Consider the following 21871-nt stretch of genomic DNA (forward strand, 5'->3'; position numbering starts at 1 on the left):
ATTCATCGTCAGAAATGCAGCACTGACAGATTATGCGACGATGCGATGTTCTCAGCTTGCGTGGGGAGTGTTGTTTGTCGAATACCCTTGGAGCCAGGCAAACTTCATAGTTGAACATTTCCACCTTGAAAATGACCACACAGCACACATCGGAAAAGCATCCTCAGAAATGCAGCACGGACATGCACATTTCCGCTTGTGTTTGCCTACTACCGTTGGGCCAGGCAAACTTCATAACTGATCATTTCCACCTTGAAACCGACTGCACATCACAAATCCATCGTCAGAAATGCAGCACTGATAGGTTATGAGACGATGTGATGTTCTCGGCAGGTGTGGGGCATGTTGTTTGTCTATTACCCTTGGAAGCCGCAGGTAAACTTCATGATAGAACATTTCCACTTTGAAAATGGCTACACATCAGAAATGCATCGTCAGAAATGCAGCACTGATAGGTTATGCGACGACGCTATGTTCTCCGCTTGTGTTGGCATGTTGGGAAGGATTTGGATCGGGACATCCCAGGTCATGGACTCGGTGCGAACCTGACCCGGTCCTTGCCACATGCGGTCGCCCGACTGGCCAGTCTCAAGGTCCAGGCCTCGAAGTGGCCCGGTTGCCGTCACGAACTCGAAGTGTAGCCGCCATTTGAGGCACACTGCGCAAAAAGAGGGGTTAATAAATCAATGTTAACTTTAGCCTAAACCGTTGGTAATTAGGCAATTTGGAAAAGGTGCACAACGTTTGTAGTTGAGAAATTCATTTAAGCTGTCCAAGGGTAATGTTAATGTTAATTGGGTCAAATTGCATAAAAAATTATGTTATTGATAGAAGTGGAGACGCCACTTAAGGCACACTGCGCATAAAAGGGATAAATACATTTAAAAAAAATATCACAAAAAATTAAAAATGCAGAAAAATTGATTATTAAATAGAGATAAACAGTGGAGTAGTAAAATCGAGAAAAACTATAAAAAAAGAGGAGTTATTAGAAGCCTTACCAAGATCGGTTAGGAAACCAGGTGCGACGTGCAGTGGAATAGGCAGGATTACGTGGGTACGATCGGCGAAGAGACAGAACTCTATGTGCTTGCCGTAAGAAAGCACAGAGTTGCCCTGACCCGGGTTACGCTGGCATTCCTCGGCAAGCGTTTCTTCGCTTTGAAGGCAAACCGAGTACTGGAATAATATATAAGGACCAATAGATAGAAATCGCTTTTCTCGTGTGAACGAAGTATAAGGCGGCGTTTCGGCATCAGATACCAGCTGACTTTATCAGGGATAATAATTAAAATAAGAATACGTTGGCTAGCTCATATTAAATTATTTACCCTGATGAAGTCAGCTGGTATTTTCTGCCGAAATGTCGGTTAGTACTTCGTTAACACCAGAAGAGCGTTTTCTAACTGTTGATTTGTTGCCTGGTGGAGCTAACTCGATTTTTAGATATAATGACCATTTTAACAATGAGTCACCAAACTTCTTTTTACAGAAGGTCGGATAATTGTAAGGATTTTATTATTTTCTTATTATATCATGAAACAGCGGAAATATAATAACAAAACTCTAGTGAGCCCAAATAAGCTGTCGTACAGTTTGAAGTTCCTTTAAAATTTAGTTTAAAAGCAGCCGTCAATATTTTAACTGTAGAGGCTAAATGGTTCTAAGATGTATGGGTTATTAATTGGGTCAGTTCATAAGATGACTTAACCAGGTTTGTTTTATTTTAATTTGTGTCTTACTTTAAACTAAAATTTTGTGTTTGGATTTAAGTTTTATGTGATGGCTACTCAAGAAAAGGCACAATGTGTTTACTGGTTTATTAAAACCAAATCGGATGTTATGTTATTTACAATTAATTCCCATCTCCCCGCATCATGAACTCATGCTACAAAGTTGATTTGGCCAGGTTTGACATATTTCCATTGCCTGAAAGTACGGCATCCATACCTGAAGACAGGGGACAGTTCCTTCGGTGAAATTAAAAATCCCGACGATGTCCTCTCCAATCTTGGCCGAGCTCTTCATCAGGCAAAATATTCCCATTAAACCGCGACTGTTTGCAATCTTGTAGTTTTCTATAAAATAGCGAAAAACAACCAAATGAAACTTCCACTACTAACATAAAAAATAACTTGTGCATATTTAGGTGGTAAAATTCTAAAAAAAATTAAATAAAAATATAACATCAACACTTAAAATCAAATCAGTGGTATATTATCGTTTTTTTGTTTGTTTTGTCAGGTTTTAACTCATATATTCGAGAGACAAACTTTAAACCTTTTGTTTTCTCTTAGTGACACCAAAATTTTTCAGGCTATTTTTTATGAATCAAAATATAGGTATATTGCTAAAAAAGTGTCGACAAAAGCAAGTTACATTACACAAGTTGGTAACATAAATAAAAACCCTTAAAAAGTCGAAGGTCATGTTGTGTGAGGTGACCCCGATAAAAGTCTTACTAAACAACTTAAAAAGCCAAGTTATAATGTATAGGTGGGTCTTAAATCAGAGGTCGGTAGTACGTCAAATTGCCTAACAACCTTGTATTATTACAAAAACACTTCATATTTAAAACTAAACCTACTGCTTGATCGTCTTGATGTGATGGTGCTAAGAACTTCTGACGCAATATCGAGAAGATTTGCTTTGGGTGTTGTATTCTCCAAGAAGGGGTTGCTCGGAATTTGTTCCTCATTTATTTGGTACTCCGTCAATCCTTAAAAAAAACTTTATAAACTTTTATCTACAAACTGACGCCAACAATTTGTAGAGGAATTAGGGTTGTTCCTACAGATACAAAGTATTTGATTTATTCTGTTTTAAAGCAGTGAAGGAAAACTGAGGCCATTGCCAAATTAATACAGCCCATAATACCTTTTGGACTGGTGCACAAAACGAAACCACTGGTACAAAAAGGTGGTGTTTGCAGCCCAAGTATAAGATATACAACTGGTAAAACTTCACTAAACCTGTTTTATTTATTTAATTTTTTAGGCCTGAACGAAATAATATGCAGTTTATAAAGTTAAAACACCTTAGCATAGGCACAAAGAAGCATAAGGACAACAGATTAGTGTAATTCAAAAGAGTTATAGAAAATATGACAACCCAACCTATCTAACATACTACATTTTTGTTTTTATTGACTTACCATAGACAACTAGAACTCTAAATGGGATCCTTAGTAGTTTGATGGGTGCTCCAACGCGCTGCGTTCCTATAGTGAGTTTGTAGGAATATTTACAAGATGAGCCTCTGTAAGTTGGTGGGGTATCGCTTGGTATCACTTCACTGAAACTATCTGAAAAATTTATATAAAGTCTTTGGAAATTTGCCTTATTCTTTTAACAAGCAATGCTCATATATATAAAAATCACACCTTTCAAAGGAATATATAAATTATTTTAAATAGATTTACTAAACCACTTAGAAATGTGCAATAGATTGATATATAAGTCTATCTTAAGAGTCATATTTTGGACTGCAGCTCAAATCATTATTGTTTTCAATGAAAAATATTTTATGGTTTGGCATCGGGTAAGTGCAGTTTTTTAGTTAAGACTTAGAACAAAAAAAAATATATATTTGAATAATTCAGAAAAAACTTCATTCATTTAAAGAATATTTTTAACAGTATATTTTCAGATAAAAAACAAACCGCGTAACACCTAAAAACCTTAAAAGTTTTTTTTAAACTCTATAATAAGCATATATTTTTTGGTTTTTAAAAACAAAAAGTGAGTCAGATTTCATAAGTTAAAACCTACAGCTGCAACTTTGGCCAGGCTCGAGTTTTAAATCGCAGAACATGATCTTGACGGAGGTTTGAAGCACACAGTGACCCTGTTCGTCTTTGTGTGGGGTGAAAGAGGTGACATGACCAGAACCAGCTGAACAAGACAACAAAAGATTGCATACTGTGCGAAACAAGCAGGTTCAAATCTTTAATAGGCAACGGACAGGGGTTAACTTAACTCTTTAAAAAATATAAACCTAAGGGAACGTTAACAATTGCCCGTCAACTTTTAACCCTCGCTGATGTTGGTCGCACATGAGTGGACACCAGTGAAGTTTAATACAGACATAACCACACAACATTAGGTATGGTAAAACGCTGTGGGTGTATATTTGAACAGCAGGAAATCTAACATAAAACCCCTGGTTCCACAAATCTGCCCACTTTGAAAACACAAATTTTGCAAACCTTTTGTACAGTTTTTTCACTTTAAGATCAAGTCAAGTAGTTAAAGCACAGACAGACCTTTTGAAGACTATACTTATGCAGCTTTATATCCAATTTATGTTTAGTATTGAGGGGTTATTAAATAAACAATGTGGCACTTACATTCAGACTCAAAGATTAAAAAAAATACAAACTTAGGGAAACTGAAATTAACATAGGTTTACTCATACCACCCAAACCCAACATTTCTTGGGGTTAATGTGAAACCTAAAAATTGCAAATATGATTATAAAAAAAAAATCCATGAATTTTACCACTTTCAACATCTGTTTAGAATTTAGGGAGTTTATGAAACACCTACATCCAGACTTGTTTCCTTTGCTTTTTAACAAGGCTACAGGAAGAATGACTCTGGAATCGTTGACGCTACAAAAGCAGTGAATCTGTGCTCCAGCCCACGCTATTGTTTCCACTGAACTACAACAAAACAAATATCATATAACTTTTATTCATGTCATGTTGTTCAAGCTGTTGTCCTATGCAGTAATATGAAAAATAGTCCAGGAAAGGCATATTATGAACTTCAAATGTAAAGCTAAGTTACAAAATTGAAAGCCACAGTAAAACAGCATTGGCCCTGGTTCTACCTGTAGAGCCACTAAATGCTTCTGCTTTGGCCCCGGAGCCATTAAACTGTTTAGTGGTTGTCATTTAAGCAAATTAAAAATCTTTTCAAACTAGAGCCAATAAAATCACCAAATTTAAAAATGACTCCGGATCCAGCTTGAACTCCGGCTCCAGAAAAATATTACAATTGGCTCAAATTCTGCACAAAAATAAAAAAAATAGAACAAAAAAATGGCTACAGTTTCGGCTCCCCAAATGTAAAAAAATGTTTCGTGCTCTAGCAAAATGCTTTGCTCCAGAGCTCCGGCTTTCCAACGCTGGTTACAAGTTATTTTTTTAGCCTTGAGATTTGTGAGGTATATTTTAAGATAAATTCTTCCATTCCTAGCTATAAAATTCCTCCGTTGGCAAAAATTTTGGTGTAAAATTGTGACAAAGATTGCAGTAATACAATGTTTAAAACGAGCAATGAAACCAAATAAATGTTTTAATTTCATGTTCAAGTTAAAAAAATTGATTTACTTCTCTCCATTTTGCTCTGAAATATTGGAGAAACGTATTTTGCATTTGATTGTTTCCCCGGCGAAGTAAACCGTTCCTCGTCCGAGTTTTGCAGTGACTTCAATAACCATCTTTTATTGGCAGAAATCCAAACAACTTGAAAAAATTTACTAACAGAAATAATATTTTCTTTTAAATGACTATTCTGAAAAGTGAATACAAAAAGCAATTTGAATTAAAAATAGTTTCTAAATAAATTTATCTGAAGTTACTTTGCAAGTTCTATGACCACAAATTGAATACATCCTTTTTGGAATTTTACAAGAAACAGATGATATCACTAATTGGAACAATACCGATATAATCGTTTCCTTATGTTTTCGCTCGCAAATACCAGATACTGATTTTTATATACCTGAAATATGATAATAATTTAAATTACGCTTTTAGGTTTATGTTAGTGTCAAACTAGGATGACGTTTTCATACAAATAAATCTTAAAGTTTGATCGTAATAACTAGTAAAAAAACAAGGTATTTTGCCCCCATCACATAAGTCAAAAAACAGTGCTAAGTCAATAACTAAATCATTACAACATGGCTCATTAGTATCACTATAAAAAATTAAAAAAATGGTGCAATTTCCAAACTTGGGTGTAGGTAAAACATTGATTGCAGCACCTGACAATTTCGGGTGCTGACTCTAGAATCCTACCACATTTCGCCCGGAGGTTTTTATTGCTAGCATTATTTGGGTAAGGGTGAGAGTTAGCGTATGGGTGAGTCATGTCAAGTATAATTATTATATTTATTCTTACATAATGCTTGCCTTCCTTGCAATATAAAATTTGACAACTCGTTTTGTTGATGTTAAAATAAATGTGGTAAGATTCTAGACCAGCGCCCAATGCGGCGATGAACATGAAATTTTGGTCAAAAGTGCTATGAAATGAATTGCAGAAGAACTGGATTCAAACCTGACTGCATTCCACAATTTTGGCAAATTTTACACCAATCTTTTTATCGCTTGAAATCCTATACCAAAATAGGCTAATATATACGCAAAAAACGATAATTCCGGCGACATATAACGCAAACTAATGTCACGGTAGGTAGTGGAATGCAATCAGGGATTCAAAGGTCGGGGTGTTCGTGATACGTTGTTAATTGCTTCAATTATACACAAATTGTCACTTTACTTTATTGATATTGCTCGTTTTGTTAATTTTAGTGACAACGTATCCAATTTATGTCAAACTTGAATAGCATATCAAGTAACTAATCAAATTGCAGCAAACGAACCTAAATTGTCACTTGCATCAGTCACACATGAGTAGTTATAAGTGACGTCTGACCATAGAATACTAATAGTAATTAGTATTCTATGGTCTGACAGAGCAACGGAATAGAAACTTTTTATATCTCGTTGGACAGAGATCCATTTTTAAACTGGGGCCTGGGGGTCACGGAATTCGATTTTTCAGGGGTCGCGAGTAGACTAAATCTATTTTAAACACGTCTTATTACATGTATGGTAATTGTACGAAAGGTTTGGGGAAAGTTATATAGTTCGGTCGTAGACTGAAATGTTTGGGGTCTCACTGGTCTCAGTATTGTAGGCGAGCTAGATTCCTGCAGTCGTGAAAGTCGGTCGAAACGGTCTTGATCGGCGTTCCGGTAAAATAATTGCTGCCGGAACGACGATTTCTGCACGTTCGCCGTACCGGTAAAAAAATAACCATGACCATTTTCAACAGGCCATTGCTGGTTTCCGTCAAGATTGAAACCGGCAATATTTGTTGAGTTGAATTGAAGGTTGCGTGTTTTAACAACTTAGCCACCGCAAGGTATTAAACGTATCTGTGTTTATTGAATAACATCAGAACGGCAATCAACTTACAGGAATAGCTTAAGGTCCACTCAAACATAATAAAGTCTGTCCATTACATTATTTTAGTTGGGTGGGTTGTCCAGTTCAGTTCCAGTTACGATTCAACTGACTAAGTTAAAATCCCGTCTCGTTAGGCTTTTGTACACACGCCTGGCCACCGTTTAGCAGAGGCGTGTTACAGAATGCAAATAACATATTCGTGTTACTTTACGAGTAATGTTTGTGGTGGCAGGTCTGCGATTGGGCCAGGTCATTAAATGACAACAAATACTAATACGACCCCTACACCATCTCCTTAAAAGTATTTTCACTCAGATTTCTGTTGTACATTTGTGTAACTTTGCGACGTCACTTTTTGTAAGAAAGTTTGTCGTTGCGTTACGAAACTTTTCCATTTTCACCTCGGTGTCGACATTATGCGGAATCTACAGTATTCTATATCTAAATCATGACAGGTATACTGTTCGAAATCAAACAAAGCTGCGTTTACTGGCTTCCAGCCTTTTCACGAGTGGTGAACTTCTAAAAATTTGTGACCCTCTATAACTGAAAATTTCAAAGAAGTGTCTCAAATGTCATATAGAATTGAAAATTTAATTTAAACTGTACAACAATCATTTAATATGCCCGTGCCTTTAAAGATATCCCCTACTTACAAATAATATTAAAACACGACTGAACTTTTTATGTTTTTTTGAAATCCTTATTAAAGTTGTATTATTAACATTTGTTTAAAGAAAACCCAACATAATTTTGAAGAAAAACACAGGACAACTTTTTTCCATAAATAAATATTTAGAATGTGTCAAAATGGAAGTTAAACGTCTTTCAATCATTAGGAGCGTTTTCTTTAGCAACTATGTCAATTGCCTTAGTCAAAAAGTCGAGAGGCAGGCCAGTATAGGTGGCTTCCACTGTTCTTGGATACTTGTTTTTGTAGTGATCGGAGCACAACCTTTCAAGGCTCGACAGAATCTTGTCGCATTTTGCCGGGTCCTCGATTTGACTAGAGTCTTCATATTTAAACTTTTCCTTCCCAATTGCTTGTATATGGCTCGTCAAGGTAGGCATGTATTTGGATCGCACCTCAAATTTTGGCCACATTGTGCAAATGGTCACAAATCTCCTGTAACTGTTCATCTTGACTACTGCGCCAGTTGAGCCAGAAAGCGTTCAGCCAGCTCACTGCAAGACAGGTTAGCACCAGCTGACACTTTGACGACTTTTCTTTTAGATTTGCCTCCCTGAAAATCCAGTTAATACCAAGAATTTAATTAGACCATGTTGAAAAAAACTAATAAAGAATTATTCGAAACAATCATAATATGTTATCTACTCTGTATTGGGTTTTATGTTCGTTACCAGTAGAATTTAGTCATATTTTAGTTTTGCCTAGTAAAAATATTAGGTTTGTTATAACTAAATAGGATTTTTATTTTACAAAATACAGATATTTTTTGCACTGTTTTAGCATGGAATTTCCCCTTCTTTCAACGAGTTACAATAACCTACTTATCTTAAAGTTACCATACGCATACCATTTTGAATAATAAAATAACATTTAACTAAAAAAAGACTGAAATTTTAAAAATTGTTTAAACAAACTCACAGCCTCAAGTGAAATGTTCTGCTTGGGGGTTTTCAACACAGAAGCAATGAATCGACACAATTCAGTGTTGGCTGCTCCTTTTTGTGGCTGAGCTGCAATTGATATAACCAAACCCTCTTCTGAAATATCTATAAAATAAGCACAATGAAAGCTGTTGTTGCACAAATTAGAACAGATTAATGTAAAACTTACCTACTATCTTGTTTTTGTTCGCACCTGGCTTGGCATTAACTGGAATAAGATGTGTGGAGTCTTTCTGTTCTTTTATTAACTTGTCAAACAACAACTTGTAATCTGGAAGTATTTCCTTCTGTATTATAAACATTTTAGATTCATAATAGCCATTTTTAAGTGTTATATTAAAAAAAGTAAACAATTTTGTTTGAAATGACCACCCTTGCTTAAACATAGTTTTAGTCATGTTATTTTGATGATACAGAATTAAAACAATTTTAGTTTAAAAAAATATTAGTTAAATATTTAACGCTATAATCATACCGGGTGTTTTGATGACATCAACCTTAACAAAGCAAGTCTTTGATGGTTCATTTACACAAACATCATTCCATATATTTAAACACATGTATTCCTATAACTGCAATGGAGTTACAGTAAAATGATGTTTATAATAAATTAAAATATTAAACAATGGAATGTTGGTTTCATGAACCACCCAAAAATTATTCACAGAACAATGAAACAATTGCACAAAGAATAATAAGAAAATTAAAAAGTTCCTGCATAAGTTGAAAACACATTACAACAACCGCATTTTTTATGTAATCAGAAAACCACTTGACCAATTAAAAAAAATACACAACACACATTGAAATGTTAAAAGATGCAGTAGAAGTAGAAAAAGGCAATAAATGTTGAGAAAATTTAACAAATGTTGCTGCATAAGTTAAAACATTATAATAGAAATCACTTTAAATAAAAACATTAAACCAATTGACCCTTCACATACAAATCAAAACACCGGAAATTATATGCAAAACATGCTGCATTAGTTTAACAGCTGCTTGAAATGTCACCTTGGCTTGTAATACAAGTTTAGATTAATTGAAGAATTTGCACAAATAAAATTACAATAATAATACTGGATTCTGCATTATTTTAAACGTTTTATTTCATTATAATGAGTGAAGCAAATTCAAAAACTATTCACAGAAGATTTATGAAAATTGCACCAAAAACAGTTGATATTAAAAAATTAGCTACATTAGTTATAAAACAATGCCAGATCTGTTACTTTGCCATGTAATCGGTGAACCACTTCAAGCCTTCACTGGTTGTAGTTGCAGGATTGTACTCACATCCAAGCCATCCTTCATATCCCAGTTCTTCGAGCAAGTTAAAGATGTAGGAATACTCGATTTCGCCGCTGGTAAACGGCTCATTACGGTGCGGCACCTGACTGATCTGAATGTGGCCAATTTTCGGGAAACAATTTTTAATATTGGCGGTAAGGTTTCCCTCCATCAGCTGCAAATGGAAAAAGTCAAGCTGGTAGAATATGTTTGGACGGTTGACCAAGTCTAGGACTTCCATTGCTTGTACGCTGGTGTTAAGGAAATAGCTTTTAGGCCACGTTTTGTTTTGTATCGGCTCAATTACTCCTATCATGCCGTTCTCCTGTAAAACTCCCGACGCGTATCGTAGGTTTTCAACGTAAGCGACCATAGACTTTTCTCTAGACCTACTGGTGTCAGAAAATCCAGCCGTTACGTGCAATCGCTTGCAACCCAGTGCTGTTGCGTATTTAACTCCAAGCTCAAATTCGTCGCGAAATCCCTTTTGGTCCTCGAAATTTGAGGCACTACCCATCGTGGTCTGGTTACCGGTATTGAGTAAAATCTGCTCTACGCCCGAATCGTTTTTTGCCTTCACTATATCGTCCACTGCTTGATCGTACGGAAAAGCAACCTCGACGCCTTTGAATCCAGCATCGGCTGCGAGTTTGTATCTATCTAGGAAATCTGCTTCTTTGAACATCCAAGAGAGGTTGGCGCAGAATTTTAACTTACCCATTTTTTAACGAACGTCTTTACTGGTCAGTCTTGCAGGTGCAAATGCAAAATTATTCACGGTCAAGTTGCAATTTGTTGCAATGGAGTAAACCATGCGTAACTGGAGCTAGTCATGTGTGTAATATAGTTAAATATTTTTGTTGGGTATAAAGTTTGTTTATATTGCAAGTGATCTAAAAACAATAAAAAATATCTGTGATTAGTGTATATCAGTAAAACAGAAAAAAATGCCACAAATCCTATATTATAACATCTAGCAAATATTATAACGATTTTTTTAAAACGGCAGTAAAATTCTGCAAAATGCAATATTGCAAAATTTTCTTTCTAGCGGGATCGAGTTTTATTGACTAATCAAAACGGTGGGATAGATTGACAGGCATCAAACAAATGTTTATGATAGCGATTTTCATCTAAAAATTAGAAGTTTTAACCAGAGGCGTAGCCAGGGTATTTTGCGCCCGGGGGCAAACTATAAAATTGGCGCCCCTCCTTCATGTTTAATCACATTTTCTATTACAATAAAATAATATACCTTACTTTAAACGAATAAACGATTCAAATTTTAATACAACATAGTATTTAAAGAAAATCAGCCTTATTTTGGCTTTTGAAAGCCTCATTTTGGCGCCCCTGTACCTTGGCGCCCGGGGACATATGTACCCCACCGCACCCCCCTAGCTACGCCTCTGGTTTTAACTCAAGTTTTAGGAAACGACCCTTTTATGGGTATTATTATTTATTTATCTGTTGTTAACCCTACGGCGTGCACGTACGTAACGAAAACGCGCCGCCTGGACAATTGCTTGTATTGAATTTGACGTTTTTACGTTTTTTATGCCAAGCTCTTAAAGAGAAAATCGTTTTCGGTCGTATTGTGAAAAAAATGTGTATGGCCTTTTTAGCGCTGTACTTCAGGAAGATCAAACGGTACATTTTAAGTCGGTTTCTCTATTGTTGTCGCGACAGCACTGCTCGGTTAAAATAGTCTTAATTGTTTTAGCCAAAATTAACTTTAATCCCGTTTATTCTATATCTTATAAAAACGTATCCAGTTTCAACAATTTACGCACATGAGCTACATGTTTTTTGTATTGACCACAAACGGGGTCAAAACATAAGAGCACCTTCTCCTCTCATACAAATTGCGTGAGTTGCTTTATTGACGCCGTTCGTTCATGGTTTTGTAATTGTCGCCAGTTTGTCAGTTAACGCAAACAGGAAGTCTCTGTGTTCAAACTTGCACATTGCACGGTGCTAGACGTGTTTGCCTTGAGTTATACATGGCAGTGTAACAGCAAGTCCAGCTTAAAGAATCATCAGCTGTAAAGTCGGTACCTTAGTGTAGTAATTCTACACCTGCAATTTTATAGAGCTGCGGAAAAACAGGAAGGTTCAGAAATAATATTTCATTATTTTTACTTTCTGATCTTGTTCATTTTGCTGAAAACAATTTACTAATTAAGAAAAGATTGTTTTGTTGGGCAATGTATTAAATTAATACCGGTACGATTTGAAAAAATATATATCTTCAGATGTTTACACACTGCACTGGATACGCATCAACGCATGATTACCGTATTGTAAAGAAATTGATTTCCCAAGTATTCGCAGGTTAAAAGTAAAACAGAAATTCTAACAAATATGGGCAAGTTAAAGTTTTGCGCAAACATCTCTTGGATGTTTAAAGAAGTCGATTTCCTAGATCGATGCAAACTAGCGGCCGATGCCGGATTCAAAGGCGTCGAGGTTGGTTTTCCGTACGACCAAGCATTGGACGAACTAGTAAAGGCAAAAAACAACTCGGGCGTGGAGATGGTTCTGATTAACACCGGTAACCAGACAACCAAAGGAAGTGCAGCGAATTACCAGGATCAGAAGGGTTTTCGCGACGAATTTGAGCTGGGAGTTAAATACGCAACAGCACTAGGATGTAAGCGATTACATGTTGCTGCTGGATTGTCTGACCCAAGTAGGTCGAGAGAAAAGTCTATGATTGCTTACGTTGAAAACCTACGATACGCGGCCGGCGTTTTACAGCAGAACGGCATGATAGGATTGATTGAGCCGATACAAAACAAAACTAAACGTCAGAGCTATTTTCTCAACACCAGCGAACAAGCAATGGAAGTGTTAGAACTTGTTAATCGCCCAAACATACTCTATGAGCTTGACTTTTTCCATTTACAGATGATGGAAGGTAATCTAACTGCAATCGTCAAAAGTTGCTTCACGAAAATCGGCCACATTCAGATCAGTCAGGTGCCGAATCGTAACGAACCGTTTACCAGCGGCGAAATCGAGTATTCCTACATTTTTAACTTGCTCGAAAAACTAGGATATGAAGGCTGGCTTGGCTGTGAGTACAATCCTGCAACTACAACCAGTGAAGGCTTGAAGTGGTTTACCGATTACATGGCAAAGTAACATTTTGATAGCTACTTTTAAAACTGGTGCAACAATTGTTAAGTTTCATCGTTTGTCAGTAAAAATTCTAAACAATCGCTAAAGGTTTAATGTGGTTTACCGATTACATTGTGCAATGCACAGTAACGTTTCTGGCAGCTCTTAAACAAAGCTGCATTAACATACAGTGCTCTTTGTAAAAATGGCCCCTCAGATTTAATTCCACACAAATGCAAATGTGAGTTCATGTTATCGAGCAAGTATTCAAATTCACCATCGTTTATGCTTTTGTAATACATCTTACAAACAAATTCTCTGTCGACGGTGTAACTTAAATAAAATAGTTTAATGCAATTCTAATCAGGAAATTTAACCTTGATGATGTGGAGTTGTTTATTTTAATAATACGAATTTGGGATCAAATTTGTGATTGGAATGGTTTGAGAAGAACACCGAAAGCCATCGCAGACTCACTGAATCTGTTGATCTACGATGCAAGCAGAGCAGACTAGAAAAACAACTAGCCTGCAGTGAGGTTTGAACTCACGACCTCCGGTCAAGCCGGGACCGTCGCTCTACCAACTGAGCTGTGCAGGCTCGGAAGGGAACGAGTCGAGAAACAACCATGCGCCAATGCTTGCTCAATCTGTTACTACAAGCAACCTCATAGAAGGGGATCCACAGTACCATAACATTTATTCAATGAAACATTCACACATATGTGTGTTAATAACTGAGATCTAGCCCTTCGAAGCTGCTCTTTGACCAACGACTTCCATTGCAGGCTAGTTGTTTTTCTAGTCTGCTCTGCTTGCATCGTTTATCAACAGATTCAGTGATTCTGCGATGGCTTTCGGTGTTCTAATTATACGTAAGCCGTAGTCGTTGGTCAAAAAGCAGCTTCGAGGGGCTAGATCTCAGTTATTAACACACATATGTGTGAATGTTTCATTGGAATGGTTTGATTCAGAAATTGTTTACATAAGACATTTGCTCGCAAAACTAGAATTATTTCAGCTAAAAATTAACATTGAATCAATACAATTTAACGAACTTAAAAGATAAATAACCTATAGTAGAGAATATGCAAATATACTTTAGACTTTCCGTCTTAGACAGAGAAAAATTAGAAATTACATCAGCTTTACTGAAGTAGCTTGTAAAATAATCACATGTAAAAATTACAATTTCATTGCGACATTTATTAATTATGCATATTGCAAGCCTATAATTGAAATCCACTATACCGGATGACAAATGCTGACCGAAAGCAAATAGGCATAATTCCTATTTTTGTTTTTCAGTCATAACATAGCTCTACCGCCTATTTTGCATATTGGTGTTTTGTTTTTGGCCTAAACATCCGCCATGCGTGACTAAAACCATTTAAATTAGCGGATTGAATTAAGTCTTGTTTTGGTTTTGTAGCACAGTCAAATCGGATTTCTAAAAGTACTTTCATGCAAAAAATTAACACACACAAACATGGCTGTTAACAAAAAACTGTTTGCGCCAGTTGGTTGCGAGCTAAAATTATAAACAAAAAACGTAAAAAACGTGACTTTATTAAGAATTGTCGCATTATTATTGAATTTAAAAAGTAAGTAGGTTTTAAAAGGCGTACTTTCCCAAATTGCTATGCCTTGTCGTTCGCTATAGTTTTAAACAAGTTTTAAAAATTCTTAATAGAAAGTCAGATCATTGCTTGTATGACGTACAGGCTGAAGTGTGCGTCAAAAATTCGTTCGTGCAAAAAAAGACACCCAGCAGCACACACATGTGGTTAGCCCCGTAAAATGGTGACTTTCCTTTCTTGTAGTCATTTTAACGTAAAGCAACTGCACAGTCATGGGTTCGTGCAAAGTTGTCCATCCGTGTGGCTATTTATAGAACGTTGCGGCGATGTGGTAATTAAAAACCCAAACCGCGCAAAGTCACAATCTCAGTTAGCGCCTCATATTTCCATATAAGGCGCGGTGCTCTATTTTAATAAACTTGCAAGCACGTGAGACAGACTAAATACAAGTTTGCCACTGTCACACTTACATAATGTTTAAATTTCAAGGTTTATTATGAAAGAAAAAAAAAAAGTTTTATTTGGGTGCAGTAGGTTATCTACATACGACAAATGCTGGATTTTTGTTGGCATTTATTTACACTGAGAAAATACGTTTTTATAGCAAACTGTTAAATAAAATATAAAAATAGTATAAAAAATATAAAAAAGCAACACAAAAGTAGCCTATAGCAAAAGTATAAAACGGACTGTAAATCCGTTTTATACATTACGAAATGTATAAAAAACAATTAAAAAAGCAGGATAAATTAAAACTTGGTATCTTTTTCAACAAGACAATACAGACCTAGAACGGAAAACATTACGCCGACGATATCAGTTCTGAAGGTTAATAAGTGCAAAAAGCGCACCGCTTCTAACAAAAATCAGTCAGTAATGTGTTAAAACACAAATGTTTAATTTTAATTAGGTTATTAGGCCAACCTCCAATTTTAGCAAGCTACTAGTGCGCAATTGATTTACGTTTTAAAGTACAAATCATTGTAACGGGTCGAAAAATCATGGTCGGAACACCAATGTCAATTTGGTATTAGGTCGGAATCGAACGAGTACCGATATCACCCTTTGGCATCGTGCATCAGCTTCGAGCGGATATTAACGGACATCCCAAAAACAATAACAAATTATTTGCAAAAAATAAAGGTTAAAAAATGGGAGAGTCCCTTGGCTTGCAAGGCTAGATAACTACATCCCTACTATCAACAAATCGCCAAAATAAAAGGTAATAAACATGTTAAAAGATTACACCCTTCAGTTATGCAAGGTTAGGTGTGTCCGACTGGGAGCCTCTTGTTGCTCCGAGGACTGATGTTGATGGAGCTGAGGCTGCTGAAGTTGGTCATTCTTCTGGTGGTGCTCCTGCTCCTGTAAATGTCCTCATCTTCACAACAAAAGAGACGACGCAGGGCGCTTTTGTACGCGTCGTCTCGCACGCTGTACACCAGCACGTTCACAAGGCTGTGAAAAGAAGAGCTCACCGTTAAACTTTGCGTCCGATAATATCGTTGAACATTTCGTTGCACAGTGTGCCAGTTAGGCTGCTTCGACACTACGGATAGATTTTCCATTTTAGAAAAACAGTTTTCAGTTTCGCATCACTATAAACGTTGACTTTTTCGCTGCAAGTATTGAAACGATTAAATCTAAAAGAAACTAAAATAGGAAACATCCTCTTTTTGCAAAAGACACTTTTCTGCGGTGTTTGTATTTTTTTGCAAAACGCACTCATTCAATAAAAACAGTCACAGATCACTTAATGATATGAGGTATTTTTGTGTTGTATAAACAACCTGGAACTGCTAATTACTAATTTAATATAGTTATTCAGAAAAAATAACTTTAAAGTTTTTTAATGTAATGTTGACAACGATATGGGATGCTATGTTTGACCGCTTATTAGAAAAAAAAGTATAGTACGCCAATGTTTAATTACTAATAGAGATTTCAAATTGTAACGGTATTGATTTGCTGTATTTTTATACTTTGAAAAAGGTAGCTTTAACGTTTACTGTTAAAAACAGTTGCTTGTTTCAACTAAAAATGTTTTTCTTTTTTTATTATAATGATCACAAAACTAAATGAAAATCAGCGCCATTTATGTTACTTGTATAGAACCATCACATCGATAAATAATAGCCTGTTTAACATCAGTGTCGTTTTCTTTGACAAGTTAGATAAAAGTCAAATTTTTCAATGGTAATACGTTTTTTTTTTTGTTCTTTCTATTTTCTAAATAAACACAAACGTTATAAATTATTTTTTCTAAAAACGATAATAAGCCAAAAGCGTACCCCGAAGACATGCTGAGGTAAAAAGCCACTAGGTAAGGAATGGAGTAGTTGGATTTGTTGATTGAACCGCTGTAGTAAAGGATGGTCACTATCAGCAGAGGAACTGCAAAAAAGTAGATAAAATTATTCAAACTGTATTCAACGTCTGGGAACAATACCAGTTGAATGATTATTAGAATTGCTATCGTAGGCCTACATCAAACCATAAAAAGTATTGTTTTCAAGGATAATGATTGTTAAATATTGAAGATAATTTAAGCAGTGTGCCTTTGTTATCTAGTTTTCTAAATTACGTAAGCGAAAGTTGCGGAAAAAGAAATTTGCGAACTTAATGCGAACAAACCAAGTATAACACGTAATTTTTCTCAGACGTAATTTCCACGCGAATATCAAAACGCGTTTTATTTAACTTGCTTAGAAAGCAACAGCCCCCTTACTCACCCAACAGGTCATTTTCCAAAAATATGTCCAATCAAAGACAACGAATCGCACGCATTTACCAGCGACTAAGGGAAATTTGTGCGTTGTGATGTCAAGACGCCCACACACTCAATCAATACTGTGGTTCATTATTCCGTATATATATTTTTTTTATTATATTTAATATAATGTTTTATGTAATTAGACGTTTGTGATGTTATGCGACAAAATATAGTTAGAACGCACATACGCACATATATGAAGGTAATATGACGCACACTATACTGTATCTGGGGAACCTTGAGAACCTGAATGCTAATACAGCCTAATTTCGACTTGTTTCAGTCAATAGCCTTTTTTACCTCATTCCCGTTTGGGAACTGTCATTGTCGTATGGAAAGGCTACAGACAGGGAAATATATGCTTTTGCGGTGGGCTTAACTAATTGAAAATATGTTCCACGATATCGGTAGTACGTAAGAGAACGTATAGACCTTAATCATAAATGCTTTTAACCTTTTTGCATGTTAGAAATATTTTTACTGGTTGTTCATCATTACATTATTATTACGTATATACTGCGCTATGTACACAAATCACGCAACTGTATGCTACCGCACGATAACTGAAACTATACTCAAACAGTAGAACTACAATCTTACGCAGAGTGATCGTGAAACCGACGATCATGATGGACACGGTTGTGAAGACAGAAGCTTCCCTCCTGAGAGCTTGCATCTTGCTCTTGTGATGTGAGTCGAGTGACATAAGCTCACGTGATCGCATCACGAACACGCGGATGTACACCAGCGTGGCAAACACCATCGACATCTGGGAGACACAAAATGGAGTCGTGTTAGAAGAAGTTTCGCGCTTGTGCTGTAATTATTATTACCAGCGATATTTAATGAATGCTTGTATTGCTGTTAATTGTAATTTACCTATTGACTGCATTTATTTTATAATTTGATTTAGAAAATACATGAACTATGTAGTAAAATTGTTTTGAAACCACACATTTTTAACTGGATGCTACTTTGTTGGACAAACATTTTGTTTACTGCCATAAAGACTCAAAATTGTTGTATTTGCATTTTATTCTATTGACAAGTTGCAACAGAACATTTTTTTTTATTTTGTTTACTGAATCGTTTCCTGCTCTCCAGAAATTTTAACACTACTTCTCCAGTACAAGATTTACAGCAGTGATTTAATCATTAAAACATAAAAAGGTTCATTGTGAAAAAAACACTCAATTTTCTTCACAAAAAATTCCTACCATCATGACGTAGGGCAGAGCGTAGGAAAACACCATGAGCACAATCACCGGAACGTAGGAGGTGTTCTGGTCGGTCTGTAGAGGCGTGTTGAGAAAAGTGAGGGTCGGATAGTAGAGGTAAAGCACGTGGTTGTAAGTGTACACGAAAACGTCGGGAAACATAGCTGTGAACAAAATAAACGAGGTTATTTATAGATAGTGCTTTTACATACATTAGGTGCAGTTAATTTTTAAATTACTTTACTTTGCACTTAACGAACTGTGGTTTTCATAACTTGACTCCACTCGAAATATTTCAGTCAAAATTATTCCATTTGAGATCAAAATTATTCCATTCTGGATGATTGATTCGACTTGACATACGATTTGTTTGCCATCACTCTGTACTTAAATCAATCGGATAAATTCCTTGCCTTTAACTTAAGCTAGTTGGTTAAATGACACGGTTGTAATTTAGGCCAGTGCTCTTCAACCGTTTTTGGTTTGGTGAACCCTTAAAGTTGTTATGACAAACTCGTGCACCCCATACTTAAAAGGTAAACTGAGGTAAGAAGCGATATGAAAATTCATTATGCATATCAATACCATCATGTCAATTAAACCGAGCGGAGCTGCCGAAGTTTTACACACTGTCGGGAAGAGTTGGATTATGGCTGCATGCTGCTTGCGAGTACTTTTGCATGTCATACAACAGCTTCAACGTCAAATATTAATGATTCATTAAACGTTTGTGATGCACCCTTGTATACCTTTTAGTAATGGTGCACCCAAGCATATTTTGGTGCACCCTAGGGTGCACCGTGCACACCGTTGAAGAGCACTGATTTAGGCATTTAAATACATTTCAGTAAAATCGGGTTACTTACGTCAATTATTGAATATAAAAGTTATTTATTTGGTTTTGTTTTGTGGTGCAAAACACCAGTATGGAATGTGTTTGTCAATATTAGCAGCTTTATATTTGTTTTGAATATCAATAAGGTAACTTGAGGTTACATGTTATGGAAATGACCTGGACAGGAACTCAACTTTAAAAAAAAAAATATACTCTTTAAAAATAGTAACAAATAAAAAAACAGAACTGACTTTGGCTTGGGTTGCTTCTCGACTGACTTAACTCGTTTTCAATTGATTTTAAAAATACTCCTTTTATTTCTATTTATAGAAGAGGACGGATGTGATTTAGCAATCAAGTGATGACTACAGAAAAAAGGCAGACGGATTGATGCTATTATACGAAACTGACGTTTGTGGTCTTTCAACAAGTCGATTGGACGTTGGTCGTGACATTACTTGGAGAACAAGCCGTGGTTATGTAACAACGCTTTGTGCTGCTAAAATCTAATGGGAAATGATATAAAGAACGACCTAAACGAATTATCCTAATTTTTTGAGTAATTCTTTTACACCACAGGCCGGAAAAAACACTGGGAATTTTATATATACTTCTGATTATTAATGCTGCACCGCTCTTAGATTTAGACCGATTCGCGAGTTCAGTAGTGCTAATATTTGACACTGCTTTTATTTGAATAGAATGGAACTTTCAGTGTTATTTTTGTTCTGTGACATCATATTAAGAATCTTGCTGACCCTTGTCCACGCTAATTAAAACAATTTTTAGAGCACCGGCGTTACCAAAATGTTTACAAAAAACATTATGATAGCGTCGCTAGTCAAGTACGCAATTTAATAAAAAAAACGTCTATTATTTAAAATATTCGAACAGGAACATAAAACCCCCTTAAAAACCCTCAAAGTTTATTATGCATGTGGTAAACTGACAAAACAAAAGATTAAAAAAACATAAAATAAAAATTATAAATTAAAGGAAAAATTAAAAAAAAAATTTAAATTTAAAAATTTAAAATCCAAAAGTAAAAAACTAAAAACCAAATTAAAAAAGAAAAGGTCCAAACCTGGCACGGCGGCCGCGAACACTCCGAGAGCCCAGGCAACGGCCACTCCCATCACTATTGTGAGCTTGCTCTGGAGTTTGTAGCGCATCGGGAAGCGAACTGCGTAGAGTCTCTGTGCACTCAGGAGAAGAAGATGAAAAAGTGAAGAGGACATTCCGAGAACGAAGAAGATGCCGGCCGACTGCGCCTCCCTGGATCCGACGGATAGGATCATCCGCTGGAGAATCTCGTCCGGATTCGCTCCCAGCGTCCAAGAGATGTTCGGGATAACGACAGCGAACATTGTTACTCCTGAGAAGAGAAAGATTTGATTAGGATGAGGATAACAGGGATAAAGATTTAAAGCAGGATACAGGATTGAGAGTAAATTGGCTTTTCTTCAGTTAGTTATATACCGGCACTTTTAGGGAAATGTGTTTACAATGTGAAAGAGGAGTTAACTTTTAATTTTATATGATGCTTTCCAACAAATCCTCAAACGACGTAAAAATCCACATTTAGTCCCGCACCTAAGTGCCATTAAAACACAAGCCTCAAAAACGCCAAATTTAAAGCAGTGTTAAAGTGTTAGGAATCAAGTGTATATTTTAAGTTAAAAGTGCCCACACAACAAAGCAAACTAAAGGGCATATTCGTATGACTGCTTTACGTTAACATTAAGCCAAGCTTTCCTCAATATTCGGCAACATTTTTATGATTTTACAAACCTGTGAGCAAATCTGCAAAAGCGAGCGACACTTTGACGATGTCAAACTTCGAAATCGACTTCTTCCTAAACACGGACCAAGCAATGATCAGGTTCCCGAAAACGATAGCGGCGCCAAAAAGCGCGACCAGCGACAAGAACAAGTAGATCAAGGCCGGGTTACAAGCATCACAGTCCTTTACAGGGCTGGAGCTGCACTTGTAAGCAGCATCTACAGCACAAAAAGCTTGGAAACCGTTGAGCTCGACGCTGTAGTTTGTCTCAGTGGTTGAAGAAGCTCCCATGGATGCTGATCCGTTCTCCAAAGTGCTGCTTGCGTTTGTAAGAATCGATTGAAGGCGGAACGGCGGAAGGACTACTATCCACGATTCACTCGGAAGTTTTGCTACTACTGGCGTCGAATGGTTGGCGACGGTGTGATTCAGTATCAT

General features: G+C 36.3%; 4 protein-coding genes and 1 pseudogene across 5 annotated transcripts; 1 reads left to right on the forward strand and 4 right to left on the reverse strand.

Moving 5' to 3' along the window:
• Positions 1-338: 338 nt before the first annotated feature.
• On the reverse strand, positions 339-5514 carry LOC146169880 (RAB6A-GEF complex partner protein 2-like). Its single transcript, XM_083389335.1, has 8 exons — positions 5336-5514; positions 4548-4663; positions 3771-3893; positions 3155-3304; positions 2588-2719; positions 1951-2078; positions 1002-1179; positions 339-658 (listed from the first exon to the last, which is right to left on the reverse strand). The coding sequence occupies exons 1-8, from the start codon at positions 5443-5445 to the stop codon at positions 435-437; spliced, it is 1161 nt and encodes a 386-aa protein (XP_083245461.1). The 5' UTR covers positions 5446-5514; the 3' UTR covers positions 339-434.
• A 2704-nt stretch (positions 5515-8218) lies between these two features.
• LOC146169881 (uncharacterized) lies at positions 8219-9407 on the reverse strand. 2 transcript variants are annotated; one of them, XM_083390808.1, is made up of 4 exons: positions 9312-9407; positions 9030-9123; positions 8814-8941; positions 8219-8448 (listed from the first exon to the last, which is right to left on the reverse strand). In XM_083390808.1, exons 1-4 carry the CDS (start codon positions 9360-9362, stop codon positions 8350-8352), a joined length of 372 nt encoding a protein of 123 aa, XP_083246934.1. In that variant the 5' UTR covers positions 9363-9407; the 3' UTR covers positions 8219-8349. The 2 variants fall into 2 exon arrangements, with proteins under 2 accessions (XP_083246934.1, XP_083246932.1); XM_083390806.1 differs by having other exon boundaries at positions 9006-9123.
• A 148-nt stretch (positions 9408-9555) lies between these two features.
• LOC146169882 (putative hydroxypyruvate isomerase pseudogene) lies at positions 9556-10849 on the reverse strand (annotated as a pseudogene).
• A 1638-nt stretch (positions 10850-12487) lies between these two features.
• Positions 12488-13270, forward strand: LOC146169883 (putative hydroxypyruvate isomerase). The gene has a single exon (XM_083387767.1). It carries the CDS (start codon positions 12488-12490, stop codon positions 13268-13270), a length of 783 nt encoding a protein of 260 aa, XP_083243893.1.
• Positions 13271-16090: 2820 nt separating this feature from the next.
• On the reverse strand, positions 16091-21871 carry LOC146169884 (uncharacterized). The gene is made up of 6 exons (XM_083387778.1): positions 21442-21871; positions 20735-21025; positions 18816-18979; positions 18199-18367; positions 17117-17219; positions 16091-16283 (listed from the first exon to the last, which is right to left on the reverse strand). The coding sequence occupies exons 1-6, from the start codon at positions 21869-21871 to the stop codon at positions 16091-16093; spliced, it is 1350 nt and encodes a 449-aa protein (XP_083243904.1).

This window comes from Ascidiella aspersa, chromosome 1 (assembly GCF_963924565.1).
Source record: "Ascidiella aspersa chromosome 1, kaAscAspe10.2, whole genome shotgun sequence".
In the NCBI taxonomy this organism is placed as follows: Eukaryota; Metazoa; Chordata; class Ascidiacea; order Phlebobranchia; family Ascidiidae; genus Ascidiella; species Ascidiella aspersa.

Bases quoted from the DNA above. Each gene is read 5' to 3' on its own strand.
- LOC146169880 (XM_083389335.1), bottom strand. From the start codon at position 5,445: ATGGTTATTGAAGTCACTGCAAAACTCGGACGAGGAACGGTTTACTTC. The intron at 2,720-3,154 runs GTAAGTCAATAA...GTTTTTTTTAAG, and splicing joins TAGAGTTCTAGTTGTCTATG to GATTGACGGAGTACCAAATA. The intron at 1,180-1,950 runs GTATGGATGCCG...ATATTATTCCAG, and splicing joins GAACTGTCCCCTGTCTTCAG to TACTCGGTTTGCCTTCAAAG.
- LOC146169881 (XM_083390806.1), bottom strand. From the start codon at position 9,362: ATGAACCATCAAAGACTTGCTTTGTTAAGGTTGATGTCATCAAAACAC. The intron at 8,942-9,005 runs GTAAGTTTTACA...CTTATTTTATAG, and splicing joins GAACAAAAACAAGATAGTAG to ATATTTCAGAAGAGGGTTTG. The intron at 8,449-8,813 runs GTGAGTTTGTTT...CTGGATTTTCAG, and splicing joins AGAACATTTCACTTGAGGCT to GGAGGCAAATCTAAAAGAAA.
- LOC146169883 (XM_083387767.1), top strand. From the start codon at position 12,488: ATGGGCAAGTTAAAGTTTTGCGCAAACATCTCTTGGATGTTTAAAGAA.
- LOC146169884 (XM_083387778.1), bottom strand. From the start codon at position 21,871: ATGATACTGAATCACACCGTCGCCAACCATTCGACGCCAGTAGTAGCA. The intron at 18,368-18,815 runs GTAGGAATTTTT...TGTGTCTCCCAG, and splicing joins CTCTGCCCTACGTCATGATG to ATGTCGATGGTGTTTGCCAC. The intron at 16,284-17,116 runs GTACGCTTTTGG...TTCTTTTCACAG, and splicing joins TACCTCAGCATGTCTTCGGG to CCTTGTGAACGTGCTGGTGT.